This window comes from Sinocyclocheilus grahami, unplaced genomic scaffold (genome assembly GCF_001515645.1).
Source record: "Sinocyclocheilus grahami isolate Dianchi unplaced genomic scaffold, SAMN03320097.WGS_v1.1 scaffold20.1, whole genome shotgun sequence".
Lineage (NCBI taxonomy): Eukaryota > Metazoa > Chordata > Actinopteri > Cypriniformes > Cyprinidae > Sinocyclocheilus > Sinocyclocheilus grahami.
The window spans coordinates 2240837-2258714 of NW_015505199.1; the positions used below are offsets into that span (position 1 = coordinate 2240837).

General features: G+C 37.0%; 1 protein-coding gene across 1 annotated transcript in view; it reads left to right on the forward strand.

Moving 5' to 3' along the window:
* The window catches only part of LOC107556113 (signal-induced proliferation-associated 1-like protein 2), a 72814-nt gene extending 59603 nt beyond the window's left edge, over positions 1-13211 (forward strand). The window contains exons 14-21 of the mRNA XM_016239153.1: positions 505-926; positions 1962-2186; positions 3664-3793; positions 5401-5620; positions 8180-8311; positions 11999-12119; positions 12270-12351; positions 12495-13211. Coding sequence (XP_016094639.1) covers positions 505-926; positions 1962-2186; positions 3664-3793; positions 5401-5620; positions 8180-8311; positions 11999-12119; positions 12270-12351; positions 12495-12641 — 1479 coding nt within the window. The 3' untranslated portion in view covers positions 12642-13211. The remainder of the gene's footprint in view (positions 1-504; positions 927-1961; positions 2187-3663; positions 3794-5400; positions 5621-8179; positions 8312-11998; positions 12120-12269; positions 12352-12494) is intronic.
* The last annotated feature ends 4667 nt before the right edge of the window (positions 13212-17878 follow it).

Below are 17878 nucleotides of genomic sequence, written 5' to 3' on the forward strand. Positions count from 1 at the left end.
GGGGGGCGGGGGGGGGGGGGGGGGGGGGGGGGGTCTTCCTTCATCCATTTTTGTTGGGCTATAGGTTCACCAAGAAGTAAACATATGTTGCGTTTTGATAAAATGGTTTGCTTGCCTTGCCTAGTTCAGGTCATAAAAATAGAAAATTCAGTGTATTGAATAAATATTTCACAATACCCTGATGAAAAATTGTGTAGCAATTTTCACTTGCTAGTAAATTTCACAAATAATTACAAAGAAACAACAAGTAAAACATTGAATTAATTGTGAAATTATTAGAAAGTTTGAAATAGTATTTTCTTGTAAAACTTGCTCCAGTAATCTTGGTTTTATTTACGACTTTGAAACATTTTCGAAGTGTATTTTTGATATAATAAATGCAGCCCTGTTGAGCGTAGACTTCTTTCAAAAACATTACAAATCTTACCAACCCCAAATGTTTGCACTGTAGTGTATTTCATTTTTTTCTACCATAACACTCGGTCATCTTCTATAATTTTCCAGACCCGCGAGAAGAGCTGCCCCAGTCATTGCTCCAGCCAATCCAGTAACAACACCCTCTCCAGCAATGCTTCTAGCGGCAGCGACGAGAAACATTTTGGTTCTGGAGACCCGATGGATCCAGAGTCCCTGGGTCTCACCTACATAAAGGGGGCGTCTACTGACAGCGGCATAGATACAGCACCCTGCATGCCTCCTCCACCTCCTGCCCTGCCCCTGACTGGAGTGGGACCCTCACGGATGGTCGTGAGGGATGGGAGGGTTGAGACGGGACTCCCATGGCCTCTGGAATACCATGAGGATGGTGAGACAGATGAAGGACGGGCAAAGATGTTCCTGTCTCAAGGATATGTTCCCGCTACACCCACCGGTCATACCACGGATGGCAGCACCGGAGATCTGAGTGAGATCTCCTCTCTTTCTAGGTGAGATGAGAAGGAGAGCAAAAAATTATTATAGATTTTTGGAAAATGTTTGGATCATGCTTGACTACTCATTCAGCATTTGCCTAGTTCTTTAATTTTTGGCTTTCATTTTCTGCAACTGCACACTTTTAGACTGATGTCCATAATTACACAGGCCTTCTTCTTCTATCCTGGCAGTAACATTAAGAGACAAATATTAACAAATATCAGCAAAACATAATGAGGATTATAGTTGCCTGATTCAGTTGCCTGAAATAAAAACAACGAAAGCTAAGATCTTATGCTTATTACCATTCTATTCTGGCATATAATGCTTTCAAAGAAGAGCAAACATCATGTCTTGTTCTCGTGGATCAGCTTAGGTCAGTTAAACAATGAAAAGGTATTTCTGTATTCAGCTTTGTTGTTACAGGTCTGAACACAGACAGATGCAGATGGAGAGCTTGCTAAGGTCAAAATGATTTGAGTTTGCAGGGCTGAGGTGAAACAGCCAAACACCATCTCATCAGCTCTGCAGCGGTTTCCACTGCAATCCCCCTTTTCTTTGTTTTTTTAAGTTGGACTCCTGTTCTATGAAATTGGTGGTTTAACAACATAGCAGAAATATCTTGTTGTGCACAGTGTTGTTATTGTTAACTAAAACTGTTCAAAATCGTTTTCAGCAATTGAAATAATGCTAAATTAAAATAGAAATATTAGATGAAAAACTTGGCAACTAACTGAAATAAGTTTTTTTAAAAAATGTATAAAAATGACTAAAACTTAAATTTAAAATGAATATATGAAAAGAAAACCTAGTTACAAATATGAATAATTACTATAATAGTTTATAAATAATACTAAAATAACAGAGGCAGAGTGGAAGCAGCTGTACCGTTTATTGCTGTTTCGGCAGTCATTTTTACTTTTTCCCATGTTCTTGCCTTGACAAGAATGCTCTTAAAACATGATAATTAATGGTTCTTACTAAGGCAGGCATCACTATTACATGATAAATTAGTTATTTAATCCTTTTGGTCCCCTTTTTCCCCCCAGTGGTTCTCGTCATTCTGGAAGCCCCTCTGAACGCTGTTTGAAGAACTCCAACTCCATTGAGCCCTCAAAAATCTACATTATCTCTCCTACGGACACGACTCCAATTGGAGGGCGGGAAAAGCATTCACTTAGCTGTCAGTCACATGGCGAGAAGTATTTGACTGGCTGGAAGAAAGAAGAAAATGACCACTTACTGGAGGAGCAAGGGCAAGCTAGAGACTTCAGGTAAGCAGCACTTAATGTTTTATGTATCTTATGTAACGTTTGAGCTAGAGAAGAGTTCATAGTGAGATTAAATCATGTTGCTTTTTTTGTTTAACAAATGCATTGACCAGTACCTCTGCATAGCAGTGACATTCAGAAAACCTTTTAGGTCAGTTACACATCTCTTGCTGGCAGCATCTCAGAGATGATCGATGTGAACAGACATTATGTAACCTCCATCGAACAGAATCCAGACAGAATCTACTTGACACCTGCCACTTCACATTATCAGACTGAAGGCCTGATAAATGTTTCTCTGACGATTAAAGCAGAGACTTGATTTGATTGACAAGCTCACCAGGGGATGCTGACGTTTTCCTGACGCAAACAATATTTGATGGAAATTCATATTTTTCTTGTGTCAGGTTTAAAAACTAAATGGACACTGAATCAATTCAAAGCTCTGTGTAATCATTTTTCCCCTCTTTGTTGCTGCCTCAGTCGGTCAGAGGCTTTGTTGTCTTTACTCCTAAAGACACTGAGGAAATCAAGGTAGTTGAATCATTACCTGGCCCTGAATTGTTCACTGTGTTGTTCCTTCCCTCTTGTCCTGTAAAAATGGCACTCTATATACCTTTAAAGGGACTGTTCACACAAAAATAAACATTCTGTTATCTTTAACACACCCTCATGTCATTCCAAACCTATATGACTTTTTTTCTTCTGTAAAACACAAAAGGAGATATTTTAAATAATGTTCAGTTACAATGAATTGGAAAAAAATTATGCATAAGCAATATAAAAGTATCCTAAGACCTGTTTGGTGAACTACATCAAGTGATTAATTGAAAAGATCTGACTTTAAAAGAAAGATTTATTCATAAATCAGACATTGTTACTCTGCTGAGGAGAGTCAGAATATTAAAATATTAGATTTTGGTATGTTCTTCACATAAAGCTTTTGTATGGCATCAAAAGACAAGAAATGGTGTGAACGTTTATGATTTTTTTCCCCCATAATTTTGAAACTTGACAGTTCTAGTCCTCATTCACTTTTGTTATATTAAAAAGGGCCCGACCAGGATATGGTTTAAAATTTCACTAAGAATTCATCATGTGGGTTTGAAACAACAGGAGTGTGAGTAAACTATGACAAATTTTCATTTTTGGGTGAACTATTCCTTTCAGATCACATGAGTCAATGATCTGTTTTCATTTGTTCCCTGATTAGTCACGTCATGGCTGTGTGAAGGCTATTCCTTACTCAATGGCCCATAATCCTCGGTTTCATCACTAATGTAACCGCATCCTTGTAGTCCTTGGAATGTTTTGTCTGTAGCACCTTTACAAAGAACACTTACAGAGGAGGCACAGTTCACTTTAGATTGATACTACAGCAAAACCTGCTGCTAATGTCTCTTTTTTTTTTTGTCTAATCTGTTTCATTTTCTTTTGTGCTTCCTCTCCTCCTTTGCCTCCATGTCTCTCTCTCTCTCAGGGGGCTCTATTTGATAGACCCATCCCAGGTGGTTAACAGTGCTGGTGAGAAGCTCCAGACGTTCTCTAAGGAGGCCATCCTCAGGATGCTTCTACCCAACAGTCCCCCGGGGCAGGCAGGTCGAGGCAAGGTGAGTGTAGAGCTAAGCCCTGGAGGTTGAGTAATGCAGTGAGCAAGTGCTGCTGTAGTTAGGACATGTTAAAACAATGCTGAAAAACAAAGGAATTATACATTTTAAACATGTTTTGCACTAAACAAATTATTCACTGGTGTGTTACAATGACAAGCAAATCAACTAACCAGTCAGCAGCCTGGGTAACAGCCATTTGGTTGACTAATGGAAGTGTCTAAAGGAAACAAGGTCACAAAAATCAGTCATTTTCCTCACCTGATCTGCTCACAGCAGTGTGGATTATAAAGCTGCATATGCCCACACGCTCTATATGTGTGTTAGTCTCACTGTAAGCTTTAATTTGCTTCATTTGCATAGCACGTTTCACAAATCGTTTTGTTTCAAAGCAGCTTTATAAAGAATAATGCCTCACAAACCCCCAGTGAGAAAGCCAAAGGCATAATGCAAACATACACAAGTGTTCATTTGAAACGAAATCCAAATTATGAAAATCCTAGACAACACACTACTGTAATTCTTTAACATTAGTTAATGCATTGTTATTAATAATACATTTTGATATTATTATTAATAATAAGTATTACTACATTAGCTATGGGAAAAGATTATTATTATTATTATTATTACGTTAACTGGAAAATGTTTTTGTTGTTAATAATAATGTTATTAGCATTGATATTGTTCTTGTTCTTGTTGATGTTCTTATTATTATGATTTTATTGTCATTATTATCATTTTTTAAAAATATCATTGTCATTTAAGTTAACTGGAAAAATTTTGTTGTTATTGATGATGATGATGATGATGATAACTTATTTTTCCAGTTATCTTAGAAGACTTGTTGATAATACTAATGATAATAATGATAATAATAATGTTGTTGATGATAATAATAATAATAATCATCATCATTGTCATCATTGTTAATAGAAATAATATATTCCAGTGACATTAGATGAAATTAGATTATAATAAGTGATATTATTGTTTTAGATTATTGTTGTTGTTACGACATTTAATAAAATAGGAATCCTTAGTTCAATGTTGTAAGCGGTCTCACTCTGCACAAACATTGATACTACAGTGTAGTATTCATTTTTTCTAATTCCTGAAGGCTATTATAAGCAGCCCATCTCTGAGGTCTGCTGCTCCTCTGTCACGTTCATGTCTCTAATTGTCTGTTTGAGCCCCTCCCCCTGCCCGTAGACCCCCCGTGAGGGCCGTGTCCATCGCGCCTGCATTATTGATGAGAGAGCCATGACTCTAATAGTTCTGATTCACAGACCCACAGTCACTCACTCCGACTGCTGATTGGTCCCCAGCTGAGTCTCATGTTCCCTTAGCTCACCCTCCTCCTGCTCTCCACCCCCCACCTCTCTCCCACAATTCAATTAAGTGATATGTGCTTTATTGCCACGGCTGTTTTATTAACAACATTGCAGAGCCTTTCACATAATCATATTCTGATGAATAATATCTTTGCTTCCCCCTCTCCCACTCTGTCTCTCTGCTTTCTCTTTGTCTTCCTGTTACCCGTCGTCTTCTATTTCTGTCCCATCCATCTCTTTCCTTCTCCTCTATCTCTGCTTTTTGTGTTACTTCAGATACCACTTGTCGGTCAGTCTCCACGCCGCTCCCTGTACCGGACGCTCTCAGACGAGAGCTTGTGCAGCAGCCACCGGAGGGCGCTGTCCTTAGCTAGCTCTCGTAGCTCCATGCTGGACCAGGCTGTGCCCAACGACATCCTGTTCAGTAGCACCCTGCCCTACCACAGCACCCTACCACCTCGCATGGGTCTTAAAAACGCTGCCCGTCAGCTCAAAAGTGAGTGCTCGCAGATGTCGCCAACATTGTTTTAAGGATCACATGTTACGTTTATATATAGTCTGGCCTCAATATGCTGTCCACTTTATCCCAGAATGCATCAGAGTATCAGTTGTACATATAATGTAAACGCTTGGATTGCCAGCACTAAGACATGCTTGATGATATTGGAATAAAATAGCTTTTTTTTTGGCCTATAACTGATTTTTCCATCTCCTTGGTAAGCTCACCACATTCCTTCCTGGTACTGTAATTTTATCCTCTGCAGACTTTAATGTTGTACTTAGTAATGAAGCAAGAAATTATACTATAAATCTACTGCTAATGCTCAAGAGACTTTGTGCTAATCATACTATAATATGTCTACTGAAATATTCTAGTAGGATGAAGAGTGTGCTGTAATAGGAAAATCATTATAATAGCATGATTTTTGTGTAAGTATGCTGGACTGGTCACTGAAAGCTGGACGTGTTCATGCGTTAAACATCTGGAACGTGACGCAATTGAACAGAAGGCATGTTCATTGGATGTTTAACTTCTATGTACACAATTGCTAAGCTATGTTTCCATCTAAGCAAAAAAAATTAATATTGCAAAGATGATATGGGATTAAAGCAATGTTTCTATCTCGTGTTTAAAAGGAATCGTGATTTTCAGGGAAAATTGATGAATATCATGTTTGCTAGCAAGCGGCAAAAAATGTTTTACGTTAGTGTTTTAGACAATCCTTGAGACAGTTGCTCTTTTTTTTTTGACGTCTTAAAAAATAAACAAATCAGTATTCCCAAAATGGGGGGCTATTTTCTGTTAATTAAATAGAATTTTGTTTCTATGTGTATTTTGGATACAAAATATTTTTAAAACAAGAAATACAGTTTCCAAGCATTAAAAACTTTATATATATATATATATATATATATATATATATATATATATACACATACACACACATACAAAAATACTGTGTTTTTACAAAAAATACAAAGTTTGCCTAATGCACTTTTTGGAAAATGTATTATTTGTTAAAATATTTTTTACAACATTCCCAAAATTGGGAACTATTTTCTGCTAATTAAATTGAATTAAAAAAATATCAAAAAATACGTTTTTGTTTTATCCACATTTTTAAAATTATATTTCTTGTAAAATTATTTATGTAATATTAGTGGATGTAATAGTGGAACTATTTTCTAACTTTACTACTTTTAGAAACACCGCACTTGTGGTATAGGATGCTGAAAAATTAGCAAGACCATATAATGCATGTTTATGTAGACCTACAAGTGAAATAGCAATAAATAGCACATATGGAACACAAGAACACGTCCTGTGTGAACGGCCCAAATGCCTCTTGGCGTGTTTCGCATACAGACACTTGAGCTGTTCTCCAGCTGTCTGAAACGTACAGTTCCTCTCTCATTATAGCAGAACTCTAAGCCAGCCACCTTCATTCATTATTCAAATCACTTTCACCTCTCTGCTCTCAGGCGAGGCCTGTCTGTCTGCCTGCATGAGCAGACTTTGTGTGAATTCGCGTACGTGTGCTCTATTGGTCACCTAGAGCTAATTTTACTCTGCTTCTGTGACTTGCCGCGTTTGAGTCTTTCACCATAAGTACATTGAATTGTGGGTAAAGCTGCCCTTTGGCCCTTGGCTGTTGAGCAGCGGCAACTGCTTTTCTGTCAAGCTGAAATCTCTGCCGTGGATGAATGTTTAATGTAGTTAATGCAGCGGTCAGGTCCCTTCAGTTGTGTCCTCAGTGACTGTCTCAGTTTCCTCTTAATCGAACTGATCATTATATCCATAATGAGTGGTTCAAGTGTAATTGTAGTCTCTCGTGACTTAAATTATTTAGTAAAGGCACATTTAGGTCAGAGAATGTTCTGTTCATATAGCACTTTAAAGTCAACATGGAATCAGATTGGAGCATTTTTGACTTTCCTAATTGATGTTCCTGCTCTTATTGTGAATGATTCAGTGGTGCACATTATTCCAAATTAAAATGTCTTCAAAATCTTTAATCAAAATAAAATTGATCTCTTTCTCAGAACTGACTTTTTCATGGACGCAACGTAGACCTTGTGGCCTTTTTTTTTTTTAAATAATGTTAATAATATTACGTATTATTATTATTATTCATTATATAGCATATGACTGTTTAAGCATTATTTTAGCAAACCAGTGTGTAGATTTAGCTCCTTTCTGATATAACTTATAATAACCAATCAATTGATGGATGAAGTGACTTTTGAAGTGAAGAAAAAAAAATTCCCTCAGAGATACATCACGTTGCAGAAGTGAAATGGCTTACGAATGGGACTTCCAACTGGGTGACTGTTCACAAGAGAAAATAACTGAATCATAAAGAAATAGAGACAAAATAAATAAACATAGAAGTCTCAGTATGATGCTGGAATGGTGAAATGGTAAAATCTCCAGTAAAGTCTGATTCTATATAGACTGGTGAGATGGCGTTTAGGCTGTGAAAATGGTGGATGGGTCCCCTCTAAACATGCACTCTGACTGTCCTCTAATGAACTATGTGTGCTGTCTCGGCAGATGAGCTCTGGTTCTCTGACGGCTCACTGGCCGACAAGGCCAAGCTGGCGGACACTGGTATGATGCCCCTGCCTGACCCCTGTTCTGGTCTCGACTGGTCACATCTTGTGGATGCCGCGCGCGCTTTTGAAGGTACAAGCTTCCGTCATATACACTAAATATGCTGGTTTGTCACTGAGAAACACCATATTCACAGTTGAGTACGGTTTTGACCTGCTTAGCAAGCTTTGTGATCATAAACTCGTTGCTCATTGTTGTGGAATGAACAACTACTGGGTATTTTTTCCACAGGGATAGCACTGACCCTTTGACTCTATGGATATTTTTGTACCAGACAAATGCAGTCCAATGTTTTCTTGTCTGACAAAGACTATGGGGCAGATTCATTCAACAGCATAGAGTATTTTAGCACAAAAATCTTTCCTACTAACTAGTTCAGCATTACCAGGCACTAGCTTGAATAACACTGTGCAGTAAATATTTAAATTGAGTCATTGGCAATCCTTTGAGCTCAAACATGCCTTTTTTAATGCAAATGAGGCTCATTATAAAATTTGCCTTATTCACAAAGGTCAGCATTGTTAGCTCCGCATAGTTAATGTTGCAGTATATATAATTTTATTTTTAAAAAATGTAGGGGTCTGTAAGATTTTTTGACAGAAGTCTCTTATGCTCACTAAGGCTACATTTATTTGATAAAGTACAGTAAAACAGTATAATACTGTGAAATATTATTACAATTTAAAATAGCTGTTTCCATTTTAATATATTTTAAAATGTAATTTATTTCTGTGATAGCAAGGCTGAATTTACAGCATCATTAGTCTTCGGTGTCACATAATCCTTCAGAAATCATTTGAATATGCTGATAAATAGAAAGTTAAAAAGAAAGCAATTTATTCGAAATAGAAATTGTAACATTATAAAAGTCTTTACTGTCACTTTTTATGCATCTTTGCTAAATAAAAGTGTTAATAATAAAACAAATCGTACTAACCCCAAACGTATGAATGGTAATGTATTCTGTCCAAGTAAAGTAAGAGTACAATTTTTTTGGTGTGTGTTTGTCTTTACCTGATTTGCATAATTCCTTTAGTGAATTGGGAGCTAAGACGATGCAGACAGCATGTGCAAATTACATTTTTTTTATTCATCCTTTTAAATTTTTGGAGCTCAGTGTATTCTCTGTAGGCTAGAGAAGTATTGAAAATAACAAAAACCTTAAAATGCCTTATTGTACTATTATTTGAATTGTTTTGACCAAGGTTTTCCCTCAGCACAAAGCTTTAGCCGCTCTCACATGCCATTAACAAAGTTAACTGAAGGTTGCACAACACTGCTCTTGACCATGTCGAAATCACCACGTCTCTATTTTTTTCCCATTCATTTCCTGTGACTGCCTAAAGGCGCATTGTTCCGCAAGGTGCTAATTAGGAGCGGAGAATGTATTTTGAGCATGAAGAAATTAAGCCATTATCACAATGTGAGCCCAGCAAGACACCACTTAGGGAAATGACTCAAACCATTGCTCGCTGTAATTACACATTTTGGGTTTTGGACGCTTTTACTCGTGTGCAATTACAGCTGTTCCCTCACCTTCAACCGGTCACTGTGGAGACCATGGAGAATGTTGGCGAGGGCACGGCACAGCTCTTCTTGAACTGAGAATTTCCTTCTGATCTGCATGTGGAGCAGTGGGGGGGGGGGTACATGGTAGATGGCTTTGATTGGCTGGAGGGTGTCCGGCGAGGCAGCCGGTGTGAGGGCTCCCCCTAAGGTTTTTCTCGCAACTCCTTAGAGCCTCGCTCTTGGGACCTGACGGATATGAAAAATGGAATGAGTGTGCAGCTCTGTCCCGAAATAGTGACAAATATCAGACCAATGTTTCATGGTGGGAGAAATTATTAAGTTAGCTTTTGCCTCAGGGTTTGGGTGCTAACTAGAAGGAGGTGGGGAGGAGCCGAGCTTACATCGTTGATTTTCATGTGCTGCTTTGTGCTCATTTTTGTTTGGAGCGCTAATAATTATCTGTCTGATCAACTCTGGCTCCGACGACACCCCTAACTGTGAGACTGTTAATGAAATGAAATGAGAGAGGGGGGTGGAGGAAGCACTGAAAGGTGTTAGAAGAGGTGAGAGTTCTTAAAGGAACCGCATGAACGCTTTTAGCTTGGCATTTGACGAAACAATGGCAGGTGAACATCTTGTGAGATTGCACACGGTATGTTGAATATATATATATAAAGGGTCGTGACATGAATTCTTGTTAACAAATAGCTTGTAGGTCTTTATAAAGAAACGAAAGAAATTCTCCACTTCTAAGACCACACCTACATGTTTCTACTCGTTCAACCTTTATGTCAGTGATGTGGCGTAAATCCAAATAAAAGCTCTTTAAAAACATTTATTAACTTTTGGTCCATGTTTTGCTGAGTAAAAATCAGTATTTAAAAATTGAACCTAGATCATTTTGTTTAATGCAAGGGCAAAACGCATTCATTTCAGTTATATGAGTTACATTCAAATTAATGGTCGATAAAAAAAAAAAAGCATGTATTAATTTTTGGTCCATCTTTTGCTATCAGTAAGTAGAAAATAGTATTTAAAATTGATCTAGATTGTGTTTTTTGCATAAAACAGAACTTATATGTCAGTGATATGGGGTAAATTCAAATTAAAGCTAAATGAAAACAATAGAAAGCATGCAGTATATTTATTAACTTTTGGTCCATATTTTGCTATCAGTCAGTAGAAATTGGTATTTAAAAATGGATCTAGATAGTTTTGTTTTATTCAAGTGCAAAACACTTTTTATGTCCGTAATATGGGGTAAATTCAAATTAAAACTCCATAAAAAGAATTTAAAAAACAACTTCTGGTCCATTTTTACTATAAATGAATAGAAAATGGTTTAAAAACCGAGTTATTTTTTTCCAAATGCAAAATCCCCATTATGTCAGTGATATGGGATAAATTCAAATTATAACTCCATAAAAACAATAAAAAACATTAGCATTTAGTCCATCTTTGGAACATCAGTGAATAGAAATTGGTATTTAAAAACAGATCTAGACAGTTACATGCCAGTGATATGGGGTAAATTCTCATTTAAGCTCAATAAAAACGATAAAAAACAATTATTAACAGTTGGTCCATCTTTTGGCATTTAAAACATTGGCATTTAAAACTGGATCTAAATATTTTTGTTTTAGGCACAACAGAAAAAGTAGCACATTTGACAGTTGCACCCCCCTTTTGCCCTCTCAGCGGAAGTAAAGGCACTCTATCGGTCTGTTCTAGATCTTGAATGCCTAATGATATGCCCGACTGACAGTGTAATGCTAAACTCACCTGAAAGCGTGTGAACCCCGCTCCCGTCTCGCCATTAACCCTTCTGTTGCGTTAGCTCCGTTCCCCACTTAATTAACACCTTGCTCTGCTGAAGCTGGTTAACAGTTCGCTCTAAAACCTCAGAAAGAGCTGAAAAGGAGGATCATATTTAATAAGCTTTTCTCTGGGTGTTGCTCGGAGCTCCTACCTGAAACATCAGCCTGTATCACCTCAACAGAAGCAGTATATGAAGTACCATGTTTCCTACCTTTAGGGATTTCCTGCTTGTGTTTTTTTTTCTGTGCATTGCTGTTGAGTGATAAACAGTTGTTTTATAATAGATGTACAATATGCAGCGGCTTATATTAAATGATAAACATTGTAAACACGACACACTGCACAGTCTTAGGCGGTTACCGCCCTGTATAGATTTGATAATGGATGTTTCGACTTGAATTTCTAACAAAATAATTCTTTGCTCACTTTTAGATCAGACTGTGACCTCTCTGAGTTCTCTGACTGAAGAAGAGCAGACCAAGCAGGTTCTGGAGCTCTCTGAGGAGCTGAACAGAAGAGTGGCATGCGTGGACGCCTCAACCCTACCAGCAGGGTAAGTGCTAATGTAGATAGCATCCATCCATCCATCGTTCTATCTGTATGTCTGTCTGTCTGTCTATCTATGCAGTTGTCTGTGTCTGTATGCACATCTGTCTGTCCATATGTGTGCCTAATTGTTCCTGTCTGTCTATCATCCAACCAGGGAAGGCTCTCCTACTCTGCTCACTGGGAAGGTTAACCAGCTGGAGCTCATTCTTCGACAGCTGCAGTATGACCTAAGGAAGGTAAGAGTCTCAAACATAATAACAGGCCTTTAATGTGCAAACATAATGCTTAAACAAATCCTTAACATAGCTGAACAAGCACAGTTAGCAGCATTCACCTCAAGGTAGTTATTTGTAACATGCTTTGTTATTATCCTCCAAAGGAGCAGGAAGACAAGGCTGTGCTCCAGGAACAAGTTCAACACCTTCGTCAAGACAACCTTCGACTGCATGAAGAGAGCCAGACAGCAGCTGCGCAGCTGAGGAGATTTACTGAATTGTTTCTGAACACAATGGACATGAAACCTTGAGCTGAAGTAGTCCATAGCTTCCCATTGTTGTGCTTCGCAAACTACATAACCCAAGGATAACTAGTCCAGCGTACTGTAAAGAAGATGTTAGGGGAGAAATTTCAGCATTTGAATGTGAACGTGTGCAGAGCTAATAGGCTAACACACTAAGTCATAGTTGGCAGGACATGAGAATGTGAATGAGAAAAGGGAGAGTAAGACATTAAATAAGGTATGTGATAAGGATTGGAAGGGAAAAATGATCGTGAAAGTGAATGTAATGCAATAAGCCATGATTTCTTTCTGAATTCTTTGGTTCCTTTGGCTTAACATCTTCAAGCAACCATCGTAACTCAAGTTCAGTCCTGGCTTTGTGGCTGTCCACCCCCATCATTTGTCGAAATGTAGACCAGCCAGATGCAACGTTCCTTAGTGTCCGAAGCTCCCCAAGACTAGGTGTACTGTATACCTGTTTTAAAATGCATTTTTGTAAGTAACACATTGAGAGAAAGGTTGTAGCAATAATTTTGCTGATGTTGTAATCACAATTGTTCAATAAGATTAGCACTGAGTGTGATTTGGTTGTATTCAGATGCTTTTATGTAGAAAAAAAAAGTCTTTTTTGTGCCTGATGTTACTGGTGGTAAAAGAATTGTCCCTCGGTTGTTTTGTTAATCCATATAACTGTCCAAGTGCTTACAATATCCATGCCCACTGCTCTTATCCGTTAGGCTGCCGACTGGCTTTGTTTTACCCAAACAACACAGACATTAAACGATTGAACTTGCGTGGGTGGGCTAGTACATGCAGACTAGCACCTGTAAACCACTTAATGTAAAAGCCAAATTTTGCTTGTTGGTGTAAAGTACCTCAGAAAAGTGTCTTGTACCTTTGCCCTCTTATTTAAGCTTATTAAGATTGTTTTTTTAATGGGAGTATTTTCCTTTTCTGCACTAAAAAGAGTAATGGCTCCATGTGGCAGTACTTGTGTACCATCTCAGCAGTACTGTGTATAGCTTGGCTGAGAGTTAACTAAACATAAAATGGTTTATTTCTGGGAAGTTTGGATGCTGCTAGAGGACAGGATGTTGTTTTTTATGGCCTTTTAAAGATGTTTTTATTTCTTTGTAAATCTGTTTCGTTGAGGTTGGGATGAAATGCTTACCTTTGTAAAATAAAGTTTAGGATGTCAATAAAGTAAGACTTGTGTCCTTTTAATATGAAGTTTGTGTTGGATGTTGCAATATACAGCAGGAAAAAAATTGCAAAAAAAATTTGTTATATATGCATAGTTAAGATTGCAAAACAATTTGGATCATCATATTTTGCTTCTTTTTTTTTGTCCAATCAAATTGCAGTTCAAGAACATTTTAATTATTTAAAATAATATTAATTAATTAAAATGAATGCATTTTTATGTTTAATTTTAAGAACGCTGTCAGATTTGGTACAGTGTTGGGTCCATGTCCAGTGTAAAATCTGCCAGTCAAATTGCAGTTCATAATGTTAATTATTTAAATATTATATGAATGTTAATTAAAGTACATTTCAGTGTCTAATTTTAGGAACGCTTTTATTCATTTTTACCACAGTGTTGGTTTCAAATGCAAAATCTGCTAGTCAAATTGCAGTTGATGGTAATGATAATTGTTTAAAATATTATATGATTATTAATTTGTTAAGATGAATACATACACCAACCTATTCAACCCTCTTCAGAGATGTTTGTGACATGTTTTAAATCTATGGCTGGAGTGTTGTTTTTGATGGATAAAGATAGATAAAAAGCTGAGAAGATGGAGGAACACACGCACAGGGAGCTGAAATGTGCAATAGTCAGTGACCCATTTCAGGAGTGTGTGTTATTTGTGAAAATGCAGAGAAAAATCAATACATTTCTCCTTTCGCTGGTTATGATTGAGAACAGAAATGCACATCTATGAGGAACCAGTGGAATGTGTCAACTTTCTTAGGTGACCTGTGATGGATGGCATGGACCAAGGTGTCTCTGCTCCTGTGGGAACTGACAAGGTGAAACATCATTCCAAGATCGTCTGGCCAAGATTGGTCACTGTATCTTTGCGTGAGCACAGACTAGTAACTAAGGGTTAAACTGGGATTTCAGACATGGGGAAACCCTGAAATCTGAATGTGATTCTGATGCCCTAGGCAAGACATGACCTTCACCAAGGAATGGCAAAGAAACCGTTTTTGTTTTATTATTATTATTAAATCAAAGGTGCCAGAAGTAATTTGTTAAGATGAATACATACACCAACCTATTCAACCCTCTTCAGAGATGCTTGTGACATGTTTTAAATCTATGGCTGGAGTGTTGTTTTTGATGGATAAAGATAGATAAAAAGCTGAGAAGATGGAGGAACACACGCACAGGGAGCTGAAATGTGCAATAGTCAGTGACCCATTTCAGGAGTGTGTTATTTGTGAAAATGCAGAGAAAAATCAATACATTTCTCCTTTCGCTGGTTGTGATTGAGAACAGAAATGCACATCTATGAGGAACCAGTGGAATGTGTCAACTTTCTTAGGTGACCTGTGATGGATGGCATGGACCAAGGTGTCTCTGCTCCTGTGGGAACTGACAAGGTGAAACATCATTCCAAGATCGTCTGGCCAAGATTGGTCACTGTATCTTTGCGTGAGCACAGACTAGTAACTAAGGGTTAAACTGGGATTTCAGACATGGGGAAACCCTGAAATCTGAATGTGATTCTGATGCCCTAGGCAAGACATGACCTTCACCAAGGAATGGCAAAGAAACCGTTTTTGTTTTATTATTATTATTAAATCAAAGGTGCCAGAAGGCCAAATTTAACCCCGGCTGAAAACAGAAAACAGTCTTAATCAGACATGTAATGCTGCCCCATTTGTTTATTTGTTTGAAAATAATGGTAAAGGTACATAAAAAGAATATGAGACATACAGTACTTTGGTAAATTGTCAAAAAAGTTGCAATTATAGTAAGTTGAAATTATAACAAAAAGTTTAATATATGTAATAAAAAGTCAGTTATGACAAAGAGTAACAAGCATGGCAAAAATTTGACAAAATTTACTTTTATGTCAATTTTGTATCATAATTATAACTTTTATCTCTATTGACAGTTTACTTTTTATTACTTGACTTTTTGTCATAATTTCTACATTTTAAATCTAATAAATATAACTTTTATATCCATAATTATGACATTTTACGTCATAACTGTGACTTTTCATCACATAATAACCTTTAAAGTATGTCTTAATTTAGACTTTCATCTCATAAATATGACTTAGCTTGTCATAATTTTGCCTTTTATATCATAATTTATATCATAATTATGATCCATTTTAAGGGGCCATCAAGAGATGAACAAAGTTATAGAGGAAAGTTAAATTTTCTTTTTTATATATTTTTCAGCTTTGCAGTTCCCAATAATAATGTAATGTAAAAAAATGTAATAAAAAGTCAGTTATGACAAAGAGTAACAAGCATGGCAAAAATTTGACAAAATTGACTTTTATGTCAATTTTGTATCATAATTATAACTTTTATCTCTATTGACAGTTTACTTTTTATTACTTGACTTTTTGTCATAATTTCTACATTTTTAATCTAATAAATATAATTTTTATATCCATAATTATGACATTTTACGTCATAACTGTGACTTTTCATCACATAATAACCTTTAAAGTATGTCTTAATTTAGACTTAATATAAAACAGTATTAGGATGATTTATCCAAATCTTCTATAATGGTTATTTAATGTACTGATAAATATAAAAAAGGACTTACACTAACATTAATCTCAGCAAATCACTTTCTGAATTGCTGCACGAAAAGGGGAACAGGAGCACATAGGGAGAATTCAAATCTTGCCCAAGGCAGCTGAAGGTAACTTTGTTTGTCGTCTTCCGAGGGTGACCTGGTTGCCTTGCCAACAAAGCATGTAATTGGAAATGAAGCGGCCGCACTGCCAAGCCACCTTTGCTGATCAACCATTGTGTGATGTCTCACGCGCACACACACTTCTTACAAAGCACGGTGACTGCTGTGCAAAAGCCGGCTGTTTGCCCCTCTTGCTTCCTCCATCTTAACACCATGACTGTTTAAACTCTTCCCAAAAGCACTTTATTTTGTATGTGGCTTAAGTGCATACCAATCTGTTGAGTGGAGGATAAAACATGTCCGACAGGAAGTACAACACTGATTTCAGTTTTGAGAGTACAAAATGTGTTAAGGGTTACTCTGTGAAAGAAGCTGATTCGGTCACTTTTTCCCCATGAGGCAGTGCTTGAGAAGCACTGATGCTCACAAACTTGGTACTTCTAGAACTCAGAGATGGCACTAAAAAACCAGACCCATCAGTTCCAAGAACTTTTCTACTCTTTCATTACTTAAGTTATAAATCATGAAAATCCATTCGCTACAAGAAAATCCTTTTTATACTTTTTGTTCTGCTTGGTTAGTACTTCTCAAACTCAAAAGTCCGAATAATGTACTGTGGTTTAGTGCAGCATCATGATACTTGCCTCATTCTTCAAGAATTTGTTCTTCAGCATTGTTGACTCTGAACTTTATATGTCAGTTTGAATAAATCTTCAAATCAGAGCACACAGCAGCAAAGGTCATGGATGAACTAGATGAATCTTCCTCTAAGCTGTCTCGCCTCTTCAAAATAAAGGTGCTTCACGATGCCATAGAAGAACCTTTTTGTCTAAATGGTTACATAAAGAACCTTTAACATCCGAAGAACCTTTTTGTTTCACAAAAGGTTCTTTGTGGCGAAAGAAGGTTCTTCAGATTATAAAAAGGTAAGAAAGAGATGGTTCTTTAAAGAACCTTTGACTAAATGGTTCTTTGTGGAACTAAAAATGGTTCTTCTATGGCATCTCTTGAAGAACCTTTTGAAGCACCTTTATTTTTAAGAGTGTAACAGCATCAATCTATTCCATGTCTCCCCTGCTGAAAAATGCATACTGAAAATGTATCTTTTTGAAACAGACCATATTCTTATTGAAGTAAATATCCTCAATCACATATCCCTGTCTTCTATGCATGCCAAACCCCCCCCCCCCCCCCACAAAAAAAAAAGAAGAAAAGAAAAGAAAGAAGGAAAGAAAGAAAATAATTTTTCATCTAAGGCATTGCTTTCTTTTTTGCTCCTGAGGTTCTGAATGAGTGAGTCTTTGTTTGGGGCAAGGTGATCTTCAGTATAGAGGAAAAAATTTGAATGAAAGATACATGAGCACTA